The sequence below is a fragment of the Schistocerca americana genome, chromosome 3, assembly GCF_021461395.2.
Source record: "Schistocerca americana isolate TAMUIC-IGC-003095 chromosome 3, iqSchAmer2.1, whole genome shotgun sequence".
Lineage (NCBI taxonomy): Eukaryota > Metazoa > Arthropoda > Insecta > Orthoptera > Acrididae > Schistocerca > Schistocerca americana.
The window spans coordinates 725,690,758-725,708,594 of record NC_060121.1 but is presented as its reverse complement, the minus strand read 5'-3'; the positions used below and the strand labels follow the sequence as shown (position 1 = coordinate 725,708,594).

The window sequence follows — 17,837 nt, the reverse complement described above, 5'->3', positions numbered from 1 at the left end:
CGATTAATCGCAGACAAGAGCCCCCCAGGGTGAAAGGCTGCATGGTGTGATATGTGGCAACTTAAACTAGATCACTGTACAGACAGTTTCAAAAAGTTAATCCCTCTGCAGGGGATCTCTCCTTGTAAAGCTTTACCCAATTTAATATTACAACACTTCTACCTTTTTAGTTTTAGGTTACTTATATAAGTAATATAAAACCATCAACATTTGTTGTTAATATTCTAACCTGGAGTTTCCATTGTTTAACACAAAACTGAAACACAGCTATATTACAGACCTGTTTACAGTGTATTCAACCATCATTAGGTACAGTTAAAGTTAAATGGGCTGTTTCTCACATTGATTTCTGTGGTAGGGTACCACCACCCCAAGGAACTTTCACCATACAGGAGAAGAGACGAAAGCTAATGTAAACAGCCACAAATGAGCATCTAAACATTCACCAGCGATCTGAAGATGAACCTGTGGTTCTGAAACTGTTAACAGTGTTATTTGTGTGAGTAAACTGCATTATTAATTGCGCTTGGTTGCTGTTTTCTACTTTGCAAGAAACCATTTGTGTGCAGCTGTCTCAAAATGTCAGTTTTCAACAAAATAGTAAAAATCAACCACATTTTTTCAGTTTTTATTTTACAAATTTTGTGGCAATTTAGTTTCCATGTGCATCAGCCCTTGTATCAGCATGTCTGCCAGGTGCAGCCAGTATCTTACAATCATGGTCTGAATGTGAACTGAAGTGGCAATCTGTGAGGGTCCCTGAATTCTATTTGATGCACTAAACCTTCCTTAAAATTGGCCTTCAGTGTATTTTGAAACTGTATAAGAGATAATTTGATTCAAAATACATTATATAATTCGGAAATATGGCTTGGCTGAAGGCACAGGAATGACATCACATGTCACCATAATAAAGGACGCTGCTTCAGCTGAAGGAAGACAGCTAAGGGCAGTACCAACAGAGTGACTGAGCAACTGGCAGTTGGTTCAGATGGCACTGAATTCTGTTTCCGACTGGCCACATTCGAGTTCAGTAGATGAGTATTTTTATTTGTGGTGGAAGTTAATAATAAACTGCTGGGAGCTAACAGAAGCTAACATTAAACTGCTGGAAGCTAATAATAAACAAATGTTATGAAATGATGAACCGTGGACCTCGCTGTTGATGGAGAGGCTTGTGTGCCTCAGCAATACAGATAGCTATACTGCAGGTGCAATCACATCGGAGGGGTAGCTGTTGAGAGGCCAGACAAATGTGTGGTTCTTGAAGAGGGGCAGCAGCCTTTTCAGTAGTTGCAGGGCCAACAGTTTAGTTGATTGACCGATCTGGCCTTGTAACATTAACCAAAATGGCCTTGCTGTGATGGTACGATGAACGGTTAAAGCAAGCAAGGGGAAACTACGGTCATAATTTTTCCCAAGGGCATGCAGCTTTACTGTATGGTTAAATGATGATGGCGTCCTCTTGGGTAAAATATTCCAGAGGTAAAATAGTCCCCCATTCAGATCTCCGGGCGGGGACTACTCAGGAGGACGTCGTTATCAGGAGTAAGAAAACTGGCATTCTATGAACTGGAGTGTGGAATGTCAGATCCCTTAATCGGCCAGGTAGCTTAGAAAATTTAAAAAGGGAAATGGATAGGTTAAAGCTACATATAGTGGGAATTAGTGAAGTTCGGTGGCAGGAGGAACAAGACTTTTTGGTCAGGTGAATACAGGGTCATAAATACAAAATCAAATAGGGGTAAAGCAAGAGTAGGTTTAATAATGGATAAAAAAAATAAGAACGCGGGTAAGCTTCTACGAACAGCATAGTGAACACATTATTGTAGCCAACACAAACACGCAGCCCATGCCTACCACAGTAGTACAAGTTTATATGCTAACTAGCTCTGCAGATGACGAAGAGATTGAAGAAATTTATAATGAGATAAAAGAAATTATTCAGATACTGAAGGGAGATGAAAATTTAATAGTCATGGGGGACTGGAATTCGGTAGTAGAAAAAGGAAGAGAAGGAAAAGTAGTGGGTGAATATGGATTGGGGGTAAGAAATGAAAGAGGAAGCCGCCTGGTAGAATTTTGCAGAGAGCACAACTTAATCATAGCTAGCACTTGGTTTAAGAATCATGAAAGAAGGTTGTAGACGTGGAAGAGGCCTGGAGACACTGGAAGGTTTCAGATAGATTACATAATGGTAAGACAGAGATTTAGGAACCAGGTTTTAAATTGTGAGACATTTCCAGGGGCAGATATGGACTCTGTTGGTTATGAGCTGTAAATTAAAAATGAAGAAACTGCAAAAAGGTGGGAATTTAAGGAGATGGGACCTGGATAAACTGAAAGAACCAGAGGATGTAGAGTGTTTCAGAGAGAGCATTAGGGAATAATTGACAAATGTGGAGGAACGAAATACAGTAGCAGAATGGGTACCTTTGAGAGATGAAATAGTGAAGGCATCAGAGGATCAAGTAGGTAAAAAGATGAGTGCTAGTAAAAATCCTTGGATAATAGAAAATATATTGAATTTAATTGATGAAATGAAAAAATATAAAAACGCAGTAAATGAAACAGACAAAAAAAAAGTACAAATGTCTCAAAAATGAGATCGAAAGGAAGTGCAAAATGGCTAAGTGGGGATGGCTAGAGGACAAATGTAAGGATGTAGAGGCATATATCACTAGGGGTAAGGTAGATACTGCTTACAGGAAGATTAAAGAGACCTTTGGAGAAAAGAGAAGAACCTGTATGAATATCAAGTGCTCACATGGAAACCCAGTTCTAAGCAAAGAAGGGAAAGCAGAAAGGTGGAAGGAGTATATAGAGGATCTATACAAGGGCGATGTACTTGAGGACAATATTATGGAAATGGAAGAGGATGTAGATGAAGATGAAATGGGAGATACGATACTGTGTGAAGAGTTTGACAGAGCACTGAAAGACCTAAGTCGAAACAAGGCCCCGTAAATAGACAACATTCCTTTAGAACTACTGATAGCCTTGGGAGAGCCAGCCCTGACAAAACTCTACATCTGGTGAGTAAGATGTATGAGACAGGTGAAATACCCTCAGACTTCAAGAAGAAAATAATAATTCCAATCCCAAAGAAAGGAGGTGTTGACAGATGTGAATATTACCAAACTATCAGTTTAATAAGCCATGGCTGCAAAATACTAACATGAGTTCTTTACATACGAATGGGAAAACTGGTAGAAGCTTACCTCGGGGAAGATCAGTTTGGATTCTGTAGAAATGTTGAAACACATGAGGCAATACTGATCCTACAACTTATATAAGAAAATAGATTAAGGAAAGGCAGATCTACATTTCTAGCATTTGTGGATTTAGAGAAAGCTTTTGACAATGTTGATTAGAATACTCTCTTTCAAATTCTGAAGGTGGCAGGGGTCAAATACAGGGAGCGAAAGGCTATTTACAATTTGTACAGGAATCAGATGGTAGTTATAAAAGTGGAGGGGCATGAAAGGGAAGCAGTGGTTGGGAAGGGAGTGAGACAGGGTTGTACCCTACCCCCATGTTATTCAATCTGTATATTAAGCAAGCAGTAAAGGAAACAAAAGAAAAATTTGGTGTAGGTATTAAAATCCATGGAGAAGAAATAAAAACTTTGAGGTTTGCCGATGACATTGTAATTCTGTCAGAGACAAGAAATGACTTGGAAGAGCAATTGAACGGAATGGACAATGTCTTGAAAGGAGGATATAAGATTAACATCAACAAAAGCAAAATGAGGATAATGGAATGTAGTCGAATTAAAACAAGTGATGCTATGGGAATTAGATTAGGTAATGAGACACTTAAAGTAGTAGATGAGTTATGCTATTGGGGGAGCAAAATAACTGGTAATGGTTAAAGTAGAGAGGATATAAAATGAAGACTGGCAACAGCAAGGAAAGGCGTTTCTGAAGAAAAGAAATTTGTTAACATCGAGTGTAGATTAAAGTGTCAGAAAGTCTTTTCTGAAATATTTGTATGGAGTGTAGCCCTGTATGGAAATGAAACACGGACGATAAATAATTTCGACAAGAAGAGAATGGAAGCTTTCAAAATGTGGTGCTACAGAAGAATGCTGAAGATTAGATGGGTAGATCACATAAGTAATGAGGAGGTATTGAATAGAATTGCGGAAAAGAGGAGTTTTTGGCACAACTTGACTAGAAGAAGGGATCGGTCGGTAAGACATGTTCTGAGGCACCAAGGGATCACCAATTTAGTACTGTAGGGCAGCGCCGAGGGTAAAAATCGTAGAGGGAGACCAAGAGATGAATACACTACGCAGATTCAGAAGGATGTTGGCTGTAGTAGGTACTTGAAGATGAAGCTTGCACAGGATAGAGCAGTGTGGAGAGCTGCATCAAACCAGTCTCTGGACTGAAGACCACCAGCACCAGCAGCAGCAGCAGCAGCAGCAGCAGCAGCACCACCACCACCACCACCACCACCACCACCACAACAACAATTATGAAACGACAACGAAATAAGTACATTCAAGGGTCTGTAGATTTGAGAATCTACTGTTGGGGGATTGATTACATGCCAGAAAGTAAACATAGGCAGATCCCTTGGGGAAGGCATTTTCCTTCATAGGCTGTTGTTTTATTTCGAATTAAACACTTTATTCCATAATTTACAAGTTGGGTAACTCGTCGTCTTTGCCACTATCAAGCTACACCACAGCAAAAACTTGTAAGGCACATAATACGATTTATTCCATACATCTGCAAAGAGGAAGCAACATGTGATGGTTAACCTAATAAGGGCTTCAAACAAGCACAGTAGATAGAGGCACAACTATCTCAGACATGAAATCCATAAGATAAGAAAAAGACACTTATGGGGGTTTTTCCAATTTGCTAGCATACAATACATATACGTTAGTGTAACTACTGTATTTAAAATGTAATTACACATGGTTTAGTCAACATTGTAAAACCAGTACCATAAACAAAAAATGAGACACCAGTGTGATACGTACCTTACACTGTTTTAAAATGCTATGGCGGTCTGCTCTACGCTGTTCAATTTTGGACTCTAGAGCTGTCACCTGCTTTTGGGCTGCCTGAATATCCTTTGCTATACCTCCCATTTCTCGTCTTGCCTAAAACAAAATTTTATGCATTTATATGTTACATTTAAACTTTGATTTACTTTTCAAGAAGAGCACAATAATTTAAAAGCAACTTTCTGAGCAACCATGAATCTACTGATGATTACAATAACTTTAAAGTTTAGGCTGGAGTCCTGACAACACAAAGAATTTTAAAACATACACCACATTCTTCTTTGTCAGCTACAGTAGAGAATACACAGCAAAATTTTACAACTGCTCTCTTAACAGAATATAAAACACACGTTAAAATGTGATATACACCACAAGCACCACAAACTAGGGTATCCTACCAACAAGCATAACTAGGAACTGTACCATCAGGGGTATTAAAAGGAGATCAGCACTGATGAAATGTCAGTTTGTTGTGTGACAAATTTTTTGTTCACAATGCTGTCTGTAGCCTGAACAATCTACGATAAATATTGCTTTATCACACATTTTTAGTTAGAAATTTTTTTTTTATGTTTCATGCTGAACAAGCAACGATCTGAGCAACACTTTGATGGGAGAAAACCATTGATATCCCAGTCAGAGCATCACGTTTAGCTGACAGACAATGGCTATCTGCTAAATTGTTCTCATTCCCTGTGATCATTATTTAAATAAGGCAACTATAAAAAAAAGACATGTAAATTTGTATTAATTCAACCTTAGTAATTAGTAGTTCAATACTGTATCTCAATCTTAAAGACTGACTGACATGTAAACAAACATAAAGCAAGATAATGACTAAACTTAATGCAGGACAGCATATATTGGAACTCTGAAGTGTAGTACTGAATATTTCTTCTTCTTATTTCCCCTAAAGTTAATCCCATCTATAAGAGGTCAGCTTTTTTTACAATTTGGCAAATTTTATTTTATTATTTACCTTTGCATCCAGATGCCCTACATGACACCAAAGTCAGTAAGGTATCTTACGAGAGTGAAGTCTTGTGCAACAACTGTGTATCTTGTAAAACTGTTCTGTGTATTGCCATATTTTAACTGTCTGCATAATGTAATCTCTGGGGAAGACATCTAAAAAACACACTCTGCTGAGCATATTCAGTCTGGGTCTAGCTCACCTTAATGCCTCACAAGGTAGCACACTGTGCCTCATGCTATATGGGCAGGTAATAACGAATGATTTTCAGTGACAAGAGATAAGATAATAATTAGGCCATATGAATAAGCTTATTTTGCCAGTACTGAACATAAAAAAGTTTAGGCAATGATAGTGATATCACAGCACTTTTTTCAAACTAGAAATATTGCACGGGCAAGGACTTCATTGAAGAACTAGTCACGTTATTAATGTTACATATTTATCACCAAAAAATAATAACCAATACATCAGATGTATGAAGTTAATGTACCACAAAAAGAAATAATGAGATACACCAAAGTACAAGATATAGGCATGAATACAATAAAAAATAATTTAATGTATGAATTCCTGTATCTTGGAAATTATGACAGTGTTTAGTAAAAAGGTCATCTCTGGTTGATGACACAGTAACGGGATAAACAACTAATACAGAACAATCATATGTCACTTTGCAAACTGCCACAATATTTACATTCTAATAGTAAATATTCCTATCAAGAACATGCAGTCAGAGACACAATACACATTTATACAGCACTCTATCTACAATAATTTCATTGTTCACAGTATGCAAGTCTATGTTCACATAACAGCAAGGCATATCATGGCAAGTATTGCTGACCACAGCTTATCATTCTCTACTGTTAGGCACTCTTTCCCTCACCAGTTCACGTCTCTCGAGTCCAATAGCTATATGAAAACCTGTAAGATGTTGGCACACTGTGTCATAACATATTCCTTGTTGGCCTTCTCAGCTGCTAAATTTGCTTTCTTGTTGACCCAGAGCCCTAAGTTCACTGGTACAAAGCAGAATGTTATGTACAGCATTGTTCAGAAGCACCTCTGGGGATTCAGAAGACACCTTTGTGAAAACAAGAAACAAATAGAAAATTAGACACATATCAGTGATGGAACATCGTTCCAAGTTTCAAACAATAATACGATTTCTTTAGGCTCCTGATGAATGACTCCCACATACTCTCTACCTTCTCTTATGATAGTCCTGGCTGGTCTGTTTCCTTCACACACACAGCCTCTCTTGAGGAATGTTTTGTCTGCTGAAACTTTTACCTGAAGTTTGGTATGAAATCATTTAACTGTCACAACTGGCTCATATTTAATGAATTCGAAAGCTCAAAAACGTACATATCGCTCCATTATACTCCGAGAACTGACTGCTGCCCCCTAGTGATGCACTCTGCAACTATGCCGTGACATGTATTATAATCTAAACTTGGAGACATCCTCCGTCCAATGATATGTGCCACTTTTCTGGATGTCTTGTAGTTTTCACGGAGGCACCTTCTGAAGCCCTGGAAGTACTTATGAAAAGTAGTGTACTTCTATGGTAGGATGTAATGGGAGCCTTGTACATTTTGTAATTTGTTTCTAGATGCAGAACGCAATTAGAACATGCAAGTATGTTTTTTATTTGATAGCACCTCTTCTACAGTAACAATCCCAGAATTACAATCAGCTCAGAATGGGAATTGACTCAAAATGGGCAAGATTGATAGATAATTCAAAATTGAGTATTTTTCATCATCTAGGGTGAGGAGCCATGGTGGCACGTGAAAAAGATGCAAAATGTTTGAATAAGGTGACAGAATATTTTAAAAAATGACAAGTGATTTTAATAAACAGATAGGGCACAAATGAATGTTTCCATTTTTGATAGTTCCTACCAAAAGGCCAAGACCACAATGAATTTCTGTCTATGGCCCTGGATGAGGTATGGCCAATTTCTCCTTCATACAAATTTATTAATATACTGGATCACAAACCCAGCAGTGCCTGTGCATTCATTTTGTCAATTTTATATTAGAAACAAAAACTGAATCTTCAGGCATGATGTGGCAGTTTTTGATGCACCTCATTGTTTATGATGATATAATAACTAAACTGGTAACCCTTCTTTTGGTCAAGATGTGCCATAAATTTCTTATCTCTGCAATTCTAATCAGAACCTCCTCATTACCTGCATTATCTAACATGTTTCACTTCCATACAAGACTACACTCAGACATATACTTTCAGAAGAGACTTCCTAACACTTAAATCTGTATTCTATGTTAACAATTTTCCCTTCTTCAGGAATGCTTTTCTTACCACTGCCAGTCAACATTTTATATCCTCTCTACTTTGGTTATCATCAGTTATTTTGCTGCCCACATAGCAAAACCCACCTACTACTTTAATTGTCTCATTTCCTAATAAAATTCTCTTAGCATCACCTGATTTAATTCGACTACATTCTATTATCATTGTTTTGCTTTTATTGATGTTATTTTATATCTTCCTTTCAAGACAATGCTCATTCCGTTCAACTGTGCTTCCAAGTCCTTCACTGTTTCTGACAGAATTACACTGTCATCAGCAAACCTCAAAGTTTTTATTTCTTTTCCCTGAACTTTAATTCCTACACCAAATTTTTTCTTTGGTTTTCCTTTACTGCTTGTTCAATGTACGGACTGAAAAATATTGGGGATATGCTATAACCCTGTCTCACTCCCCTCTCAACCACTGCTTCTTTTTCATGTCCCTGGACTCTGTCTGTCTGTCTGTCTGTCTGCTGTCTGGTTTCTGTACAACTTGTACAGTTCCTTTTCCTCCCTGTATTTTACCCCTACTACTTTCAGAATTTCAAAAAGAGTACTCCAGTCAACACTGTCAAAAGCTTTCTCCAAGTCTACAAACGCTATGAATAGTTTTTTTTTTCCTTAACCTATCTGCTAAGGCAAGTTGTAGGGTCAGTATTGCCTCATGTATTATTTCTCCGGCATCCAAATTAATATTTCCCAAGACTGGCTTCTACCAGTTTTTCTTTTTTTCCATTCTTCTCGTTTATGACACCGTATCTCCTCAACTATGACAGGTAGATCAGTGGTTCTTATCCCCACAGCAATTGTTACCTGACAGTAAGGGACATGTGTACCTTGTTTTGTTGAAATGGGTTCAGTGGTTTAGGAGAAGCTGTGGAACATACAGACATCCATTTTTATAATATGTGTGGATGCAGGTACACTGTTTAATTTGATACTGGTAATCGTAATGCCCAAACAAATTCTACATCACATTTTTACAACTAATGACATTCTATAATGGAGAAAGGTCAACAAAATATTGTTGGTTTACTGTTTCCTAGGCATGAAGTAATCATACAAGATTTTATTTTCCCAAGATTTCTCAGAAAGGTTTCCATCTCCTTTTCTTTCACTCTTTCATCTACTTTCATGATTTGTGCGTCCTTGAGTATACCCTGGGCCAATTTTGCTCCCTTTAAATCACTTGCTTTCTTAAGTTTAATGGAAGTATGAGAGCAGGAGCTGGTGTTGTTCACCCCCCACCCCCCTCTCTTTCAAAGCAGCTATCTCATGCTCAATAGATTTTACATGTTATTCACCTTTTTAATCTCCTCTTCCACGTGCACGTAGTTTTGCTCCTCTTTTCGATTTTCTTCTAATTCAAGTCTTATTTTCTTTTCACATTCTTCCTTCCAAGCAGTATGATTTGCATGTGCTTGCCATTCACACCTAATAACTGTGAATCAATGGCCATGGAGAGAAAATAGAGGTACTGTCCCAAAGCATCATCACAGTCAAAACACGGTTTAAAAATCTTTCGGCCATCGCTGCCTAGTCTTCTCCTAATCTGTGTTTCAAAATGGGATATCTTCTTTCCATGTCCAGATTTCCATGTACTAGCTTTGAAACATTTGGATACTTTAACTCTACAGATGAGGAGTCCCTTCTGCTGCTGCTGCTGCCACCAGTAGTTGTCAATACCTTTGTTATATAATAAGTAATCTTTCCGGACATCAAACGGCACCTTTAACATGTCTCTGTAGCTTCTGTTCTTTACTCTTTCTTTGGAGTCTAAAAACCTAAAACTCAGTCGTGTACTTGATAAGCACATTTTTCCATCACGTGTTTGCACACTGCGATGTACTGTTTTTAAGCACTATTTAGAAATCATTTTTAAGCGTTATTTAGAAACCACTACTTTTAACATTCTTCCTGTTCACTAGGTTCTTCATTTCTTGCTTGCTAACGGTTAGTTGTTCCAGAGGGAGCAGATTATACAATGTAAAGTGTTCATCATAAAAACTTAAAAAACAAAATCAATTTTTCTCAAAGCACAAAAATTGCTTAAAATACAAACCAAAATGGTTTGAAGTATGTTTTTTATTTTGCATGCAACTTGAGAATCAAAGGTGTCAGGCTTTGAAAAAGTTATCCTGGTTCTGCAGATGAAATTATGAAACGAAGTTCTGCATTTATTGAAGTGTTTTTTTCCCACAATGACACTGTAGGATTTTGACTGAACAGTAGGAGAATTACTTTTTAGAAGTATATGTTTAAGAAAGTAATACTTAATACCACCTCACTGCTCCAAAATCCTGTTGGCTTGATGTCCTGAACTAAGCTGCTTTGTCATCACATGCATCGAAAACTTGAGCAAAATAATAATAAATATTGACCAGATATTTGGATGCTTCTTCACCTGCACACTCCTAAGCCTTTAAATAGGCATTACACACTGTATGAATGCAAATTCCAATGTTTATATGTTGTCTTCCATGGGACTCCTGGATATCACTATTTAAAAGCCTAATTAAAGATGTAACATTCTGCTATCTGCTATGTCAATAAAGGAAGTTTTTAGGTGACACTGTTATGCAACAACTACTCTCTGACCAAAATGCAATGGACATTTGCAATTCTTAAACACCAGCAGTTTCATAAAAACCCAAAGTGTAATACAATGAAAGAGCTCCTTCTAACATGTGTGTCCGGAAATATGGTGTCAGTAATTAGGTATTGGATTCTCTTAAATGAAAGAGAAAAGTGTTCCGAAACACTATTCGGGAACATTATCTTAAAAATGATATAAAAATCATTATGAACCCATAGAGTAATTGGAAATCACTGATTTCATTGTCCAAATCAATTCAGTTGTGGTGAAACTATCCTTCGTACTTAACATCCTTATTGTTGGCACACATACTGAGCTTGAAAGTTGTGCCTGATCTGAAAGTTCTAAATATGACTGATATCGTCTTCCTTTACTTTCAAAGTTAGACTCATGTTTTGTTACAAGTGAACCATTAAAAACTGCCTGAAAACCTTTTGTCTTAAAATTAACAAGGCAAGAACAGATACTACAAAATAGTTTGCTTTTGCTAACATTTGCCCCTCCCATGCTGGGCCTTTACTTTTCAAACTGTCTGTCTTTTCAAGCCTGTCTCTACAGATTTTGCATTTTCCCTTCTCAAAAAGCTTATTTCAAATACTGAATAGAGTATCAAATGCGATGTTTCACTGGTTCTTTACTGTGATATCAGGCAGCAAAGTAAAGTGTGATCAGGAGCTAAGACACTTCCTATTATTCAGCCCTTCACCTTACTATTTCATCTACATCTATGTCATACTCCGCCAGCCACCTAATGGTGTCTGTTAGGTGGCATTTCTGGTATCACTAACTGATACACCACCTACCCTGTTCCACTCGCGAATCGCGCGTGAGAAGAATGGGTGTATAATTGGTTATAATTTTTCAAATTTTCTCTTTGTGGTCATTACCTGAGATGTATGTGGGAGGAATTAATATGTTGACCGACTCTTTCTGGAAAATGCTCTCTCAAAATTTTAACAGTAAAACTCTCCATGATGCAAAACGACTCTTTTGTAACGACTGCTAACTGCATTCTGTTAATGCCCTCATGCCAACTAAACAATCCCGTGACAAAAACATGCTGCTCTTTGTTGAATCTACTCTCTCTCTTTTATCAGGCCTACCTTGTCATTTCAGCACACTTGCCCACCTCTTCCAACTGAATTTCATATCTCTAAGTGCTGCAGTTACTGCTGGAAGTAATAGTAAAAACCTAATATCCAATTCTCAAAATAAATATGATACTTCTGATAATAAATGTATCGTACACTGTACTCTTGTGTACAATGAGTAGGGACCAGAATAAATTGCATTTTGTGATAAATACAAAACAAATGCGAATTCTGCCTCAAAATGCGAAAACGCTAAATTATTTAATAGATGCTCTTTCATAGTGAATTGTATCCAGATGATCTATTTATCAGAGATAGTCTGCAACAGCTTCATTTTCTGCAAACAATATTGAAAATTTAACCAGTTGTTGGCATCGTACATTATCTGACAAAGCCCAATTTAGTGAGACAATGAGCGCAAAAACCTACTTGCAAAATAAAGTGTATAAAATAGGAATGCTCCAACGTGTGAGTGTAACCAGTGATCTGGTGCCATGTGAGTTGTGGGTGGCTGAATGGTCTGTTTAACATGCATGCTGCATAATGCAACATAGTACTCAGCCATGGGACCTAGCATTTTAGTTGCCTAAAGTTCAATAGATGGTATATTGTGGTCACTTAATGTGGCAAATAAGGTGGTGGATATTTTGAACTGTAGTTACATCGAATACCACCAGAGGTCAGGCCTGAACTACATTGTTAACAATGCTCTACTAATTTCAATAAGCAATTGCATGGTAGCCGCCCCTGAATGCTTTGTGTTGTGCGTTGCTTGTTGTTTTCTTTTTTTATTATGGAGTATGTGATGTTACTAATCCTGGTCCAGCATGGATTTCATTTATGACCCTTACAACACCAGAAGAGATCAGCGATCCCTCTGACAATGTGTCAGTTTTGCTGTAGGCTGCTGCCCAGCAGATTGGAGGCAGGATTTCCTTCCCCTGTGGTGGTCAATGTTCTAGGTTGTTTACGCTTGCAGACATCTTTGACTGTAGCCTACAGTGCCTACCTTCTGCGCTATAGCTGTTGGAAAACAAAATTGTACTATTTTTAGACTGTGCTGAAACTCTTCCTCTAAGGTTAAATAGAGTTGCCGTACATTCGGTTCTACTTCTACACAACATGCCTTGTCACTTCTATCCACAATGTTGTCAAGCATGGGTCGCACGGATATGAATGCCCATGAAAGGTCGAAACTAGTAGTCTAGGATTCTTTAATCTTCAAATTGTGTGGGAAAAGACAAATAATGTCCAAAAACACCTTGTATCAGAGGGGCATTCAGCTAAATTGCAGGAAAATGCTGCTGCTTTTCAACAGAACAATAATTTTTGAAAGCTTAAATACTGCCAAACAAAGAAAACAAAGGCCATTACGGAAGAAAAAGATGTTTAAGTTTTTGCAAAAGCAAATATTCCAATCAGCACTTTTTTAACAGTCAATTTCAAAGAACTAATAATTTGTTTGTCTTCATCCATGTAGCATGACAACCCTTTAAATTTGTGGGTCTACAATTACACTGATAAGGACTAAGTCCACAAATGATCTGTCTTATTTATCAGATTCCAATTGAGGGAATACATAAAAAGTTTTCTCTTGCCCTTGTGATATCATACACATTGTCACAGCTGCTCTTCCTCTGTGGCTCGCACCATATCTCCATGGCAGGACCCGACTAAAAGGCACCACGAACGCAGTACGACATTTATCATTGTCCTGGCTTGTAGATAAGCTGCATCCACCCGTTCCATGACACATACACATAAATAAAACATACAGACAAACAATAGATTATTTAATTCACTATGAAAATAAACTTTTATAGTGGCGATCATCATTTGTCGGTTCAAGAAAAGCTTGTGCAACATACCACTTCACCAAAGAGAGATGTTACACTAGATACCACTGAGTAATTAGAACTTAACAAAAATAGGAGTGGTCATGATAGAGGAATGTTTGTCTCTAACAACAGTTAAGTTTATACATGTTACAAAAAAGGTGACTAAAGGTGGGAAAGATGACTGGTTCTTCACCCTGCATCATCATGTATTGGGTCTGCAAACACACATTTTCTTAGAAATTGAGGAAAGAAACTGTTATAACTATCATTTATGTACCCATAATGCAAATGCTGTTCAATGGAAGTGCCACTGGCATAGCGGCCAAGACACCTGGCTCGGGAGCGGAGAACCTGTGTTCAATTCTCAAATGCATTCTGCATTTCTTAGTTGGATTTTTTCCCGTATTGGAAATATCTTTGATGTGCAGCAACATGTACACTGCATATTTTCATATTACGAAAGTATAAATTCGAATTCCACCAAACACAGCAATTTACTTTCCAAAGCATTGAAATTGAGATTGCGGTGTGCTTTTGTAGGCCCAGTCATAGCTCATATCACGTGATCTCGCCAGTCAATGACACCGGATATTCAGAGCATAGGACACGTGATGTAGTTAGCCAATAGGAACATCACTGTCAAGTAGTGCAAACACACAAATAGAGAAAGTTAATGGTTTAAATTAATATACATAGTGTTATAAGAAAAGAAAAGCTTTCACATATAATTTTTGTGCGTGTTACATTTTAAGATAGATCACACAAATGTGCCAGTAAAAGTTTTAACAACGACATAAATGTGATCTTCTGGGCTCGAAATTCTTCTAAATGGTCGTCCTCAAAGAGTTGATTTTTAAATGAGAGTCAAACGTTCTGTGATTTAGGAAATTCATTGTACATTCTCGCATCTAGTACATCTTGCGTAAATGGAAATTTACTTTGAAAGTAATGCTTTTCAAACAACCATTTGCAATATTTTCCGCAACCCGTTAGAAATAGGTTCATTTCAGAGTTGCCAGAGAGCCCCTGATAAGAGGCGTCATCCCACTTGCGCAGCTACAATGACACAGGAAGCCCGTATGTTTCAACATGTAAAACATTAGAAGACCTTACATTATGTCATTAAAGAAACAAGACATTGGAATTTCGTGCACCATACTAAAATGCATAATTTGGTTTTAAGTTTATATGTCCAGATTTGGATGTAAATTTTCTTTGCGTACAACTACTGTGTTATCTCATGTTTGGTTCTTTATTGTGGCATAATGTCATACGTGCTAGAAGGTGAAAACATGCACTTGAAATGCAGGAAACAGTTGAAACTAGCCAATAGTGCGGAACTAAACACTTTGTTCCAAATAAATTGACTACCTCAGCGGAAAAGATTAATAAAACCCATATTTCTTTAGTAAACCAACAAAAATAACTTCATTGTTCTGCAATGTGATTAATGCTTGACTGTCAGAAAGACGAAAATAAAATAAAATCTGAAACTAATAGCATATTTTAGCCTTCCGTAATTACGTGAATGTGTTTTAATTAACTTGATATCTCCCAGCCACAAAAATCCGATTTGTTTTCATTTGATGTGAGAGCTATAGAAGAAGATCACTAAACGCAGACACGGGTCACATGGAGACTACCCACATAACAAGTAAATGATACTACTTTGGCACAAATGGTCATTTTTATAACACAACAGAATATAATTCACGAAGCACCAATATAAAATACCTATTAGGTCTACTACAAGCAAAACGCTTTATTTTATGAAATAGTTCCATATTTCATTTATATGCTCCAATTCTCAAGCATGAGATCGAAAAATAGTAGTATGAAGTTTTTACATAAATTCTGAATCGTCATATTCTTCCATAATTTGTATGATGTTCCCGTTTCTTCTCCTTCCTCGTTCTAACAATCAATCTTGTCATCACTAATTCCGTAATTATTCCTGCCAATGTCAAAACTTATTCTCATGTTAACATCACTAACCCTGCCACAATCACCGGCTTAGTTATCCCACATTTACTCTCTGGTCAGGTGCTATTACGTCTTCATACAATGCGTTTTGCTACTCCCAGAATAGAACTTAAGCGGCTGCTAGTCTGAGACTGTACAACTGACCCTTACTGGTGTAGTGGTCAGGCCAAAAATTTTCTGTTGAAATTTCATTTTCTTGGATACACTGAGCAGATAATATGTAATCTTTCTTACCTGTCATTCCTGTTAGTCGTTTATTTCCACCCTGGTAGTCTGGATCTATGGATTTTGCTGGTAATTGTAACAATGTTCATCATTGAAAAACCCAGTCAACCACATAAACAGCGACTGGCATTCACTCGTTTGGCTTTATTCTGATCAGCTCGTATAGCCCCATTCCCTTTTGTCTGCAGGAGTTTATTTCTAGATGTGATGGGGATTCCCCTGGCAGACACATCATGTACGTTATGCACGCATTCAAAAATCAATTTATGATTCATTCAGAAATCAACTTGGAATGTGTTCAAAAATGTTCAACAACCAAAAGCGATGTGTTTCAAAATTATATGAATAAACAGTAGACCACATGCGATGGATGCTAGGCGCTTCGTGAAACAAGGTTTTTCTTTTTCTTAAAGAACACAAATTATCCCCCCCCCCCCCCTAATCACACCAAATTGCCACCAGGGGCAGATATCCTGGTTTGCTCCCTGCCCCAGATCCGGGCCTGTTGCGCATATGTGAATCTGGCAGCTCAGATGCACCAGTAGAATTTTTCCGGGTAGCATTTGGTTGCTTGCTGCTACTGCTTATACAGCTTGTAGCCAGTAGCGGGAGAAGGTACTACTCATATGACTTATCTGCGCATGCACATGAGCTTGCTCAAATGAATCTACTGTAAACAGCTGTGATGTCACACTCATCGGAGACAGTTTATTGTTGTGAAGCATTACATAGTCTTCCGAAAGCCTTTGACACATTTTGCTGTTGGCATATGCTTGTATGAGTACTATGTGTTGTTGTTGTTGTTTTTGTTGTTGTTGTATATGCCACATTTCCTTTACAACTAAAGTTTTCTTTTCTTTTTTTTTCTCTTGTTCATGTTTTATTGCTGCAGTATTATTCTGCAGCAGCGAGATACTTTAATATCCTTAGAGTATCTGTTCTTACCAGTCAAAATTAAAAAAATTTTGCTGAAAACCAAGACAATGAAATATTCCTGGAATTCGAAACAATTCCTAGGTTTTTTTCCGGATTTCCCGATTGTCCCAGGTCGTATACACCCTGTAATTACCTATTGATTCATCAATTTTGTGTCGATTATGGCTCATAAATTGTAGGGGTGCTTTTATCAAAAATGGGAGGAAGGGGGAGAGGAGGTAGGGGAGGGGGGATGTTAACAGAAATATCTTTTAGTCTCGTTTCATTTTAGGTTGTACACAAGCTACCTGCCAAGTATGAACAGACAGTTGGCTACATCTGAGGCCTTCCCCTTGTCACTACATAAAAATTTAAATTCCCTGGAAGAAAAGCTGTAATAATTGACTAAACAGCCAACACAGCACTCTAGCTTTGACGATTATTATATAATATGTTCAATTCATTGTTTTTATATAAAATATTTTGTAATATTTATATGTTATATTTGAGTGTATTACTTACTGAATAGTCATATCTAATATAATTCTAAATCTTTTAAGCCACTGTATGTTTCCTCCAATCTTGCCAAAATTAATATTTAGCATGCATATTTCTAGAAGAAAGTACTTTGCATGAATCCTGTGATTTCATCACTCTCTGACAGTCATTTGAAATGTGGGGAAGCAATGCCATGCCACTAAGAACAATGCAGACACAAATGCATATTGTGCACTTATAACACTATTAACAGTTACTGTGTGAAGGTGTCACTGCAAAGGCTGGAAATGAGGCTGGTCTTTTATGAACAGTGGACAGCCTCACACCTTTATGTTACACAAAATCTAATTTTTTATAATGTAATTGTCACC

The 17,837-nt window shown here is 37.4% G+C and overlaps 1 protein-coding gene across 2 annotated transcripts in view; it reads right to left on the bottom strand.

Moving 5' to 3' along the window:
- Positions 1–17,837, bottom strand: part of LOC124606752 (structural maintenance of chromosomes protein 1A) — a 151,256-nt gene that overhangs the window by 36,828 nt on the left and 96,591 nt on the right. For both annotated transcript variants that reach the window (XM_047138798.1, XM_047138799.1), the window contains exon 18: positions 4,997–5,119. In XM_047138798.1, coding sequence (XP_046994754.1) covers positions 4,997–5,119 — 123 coding nt within the window. The remainder of the gene's footprint in view (positions 1–4,996; positions 5,120–17,837) is intronic.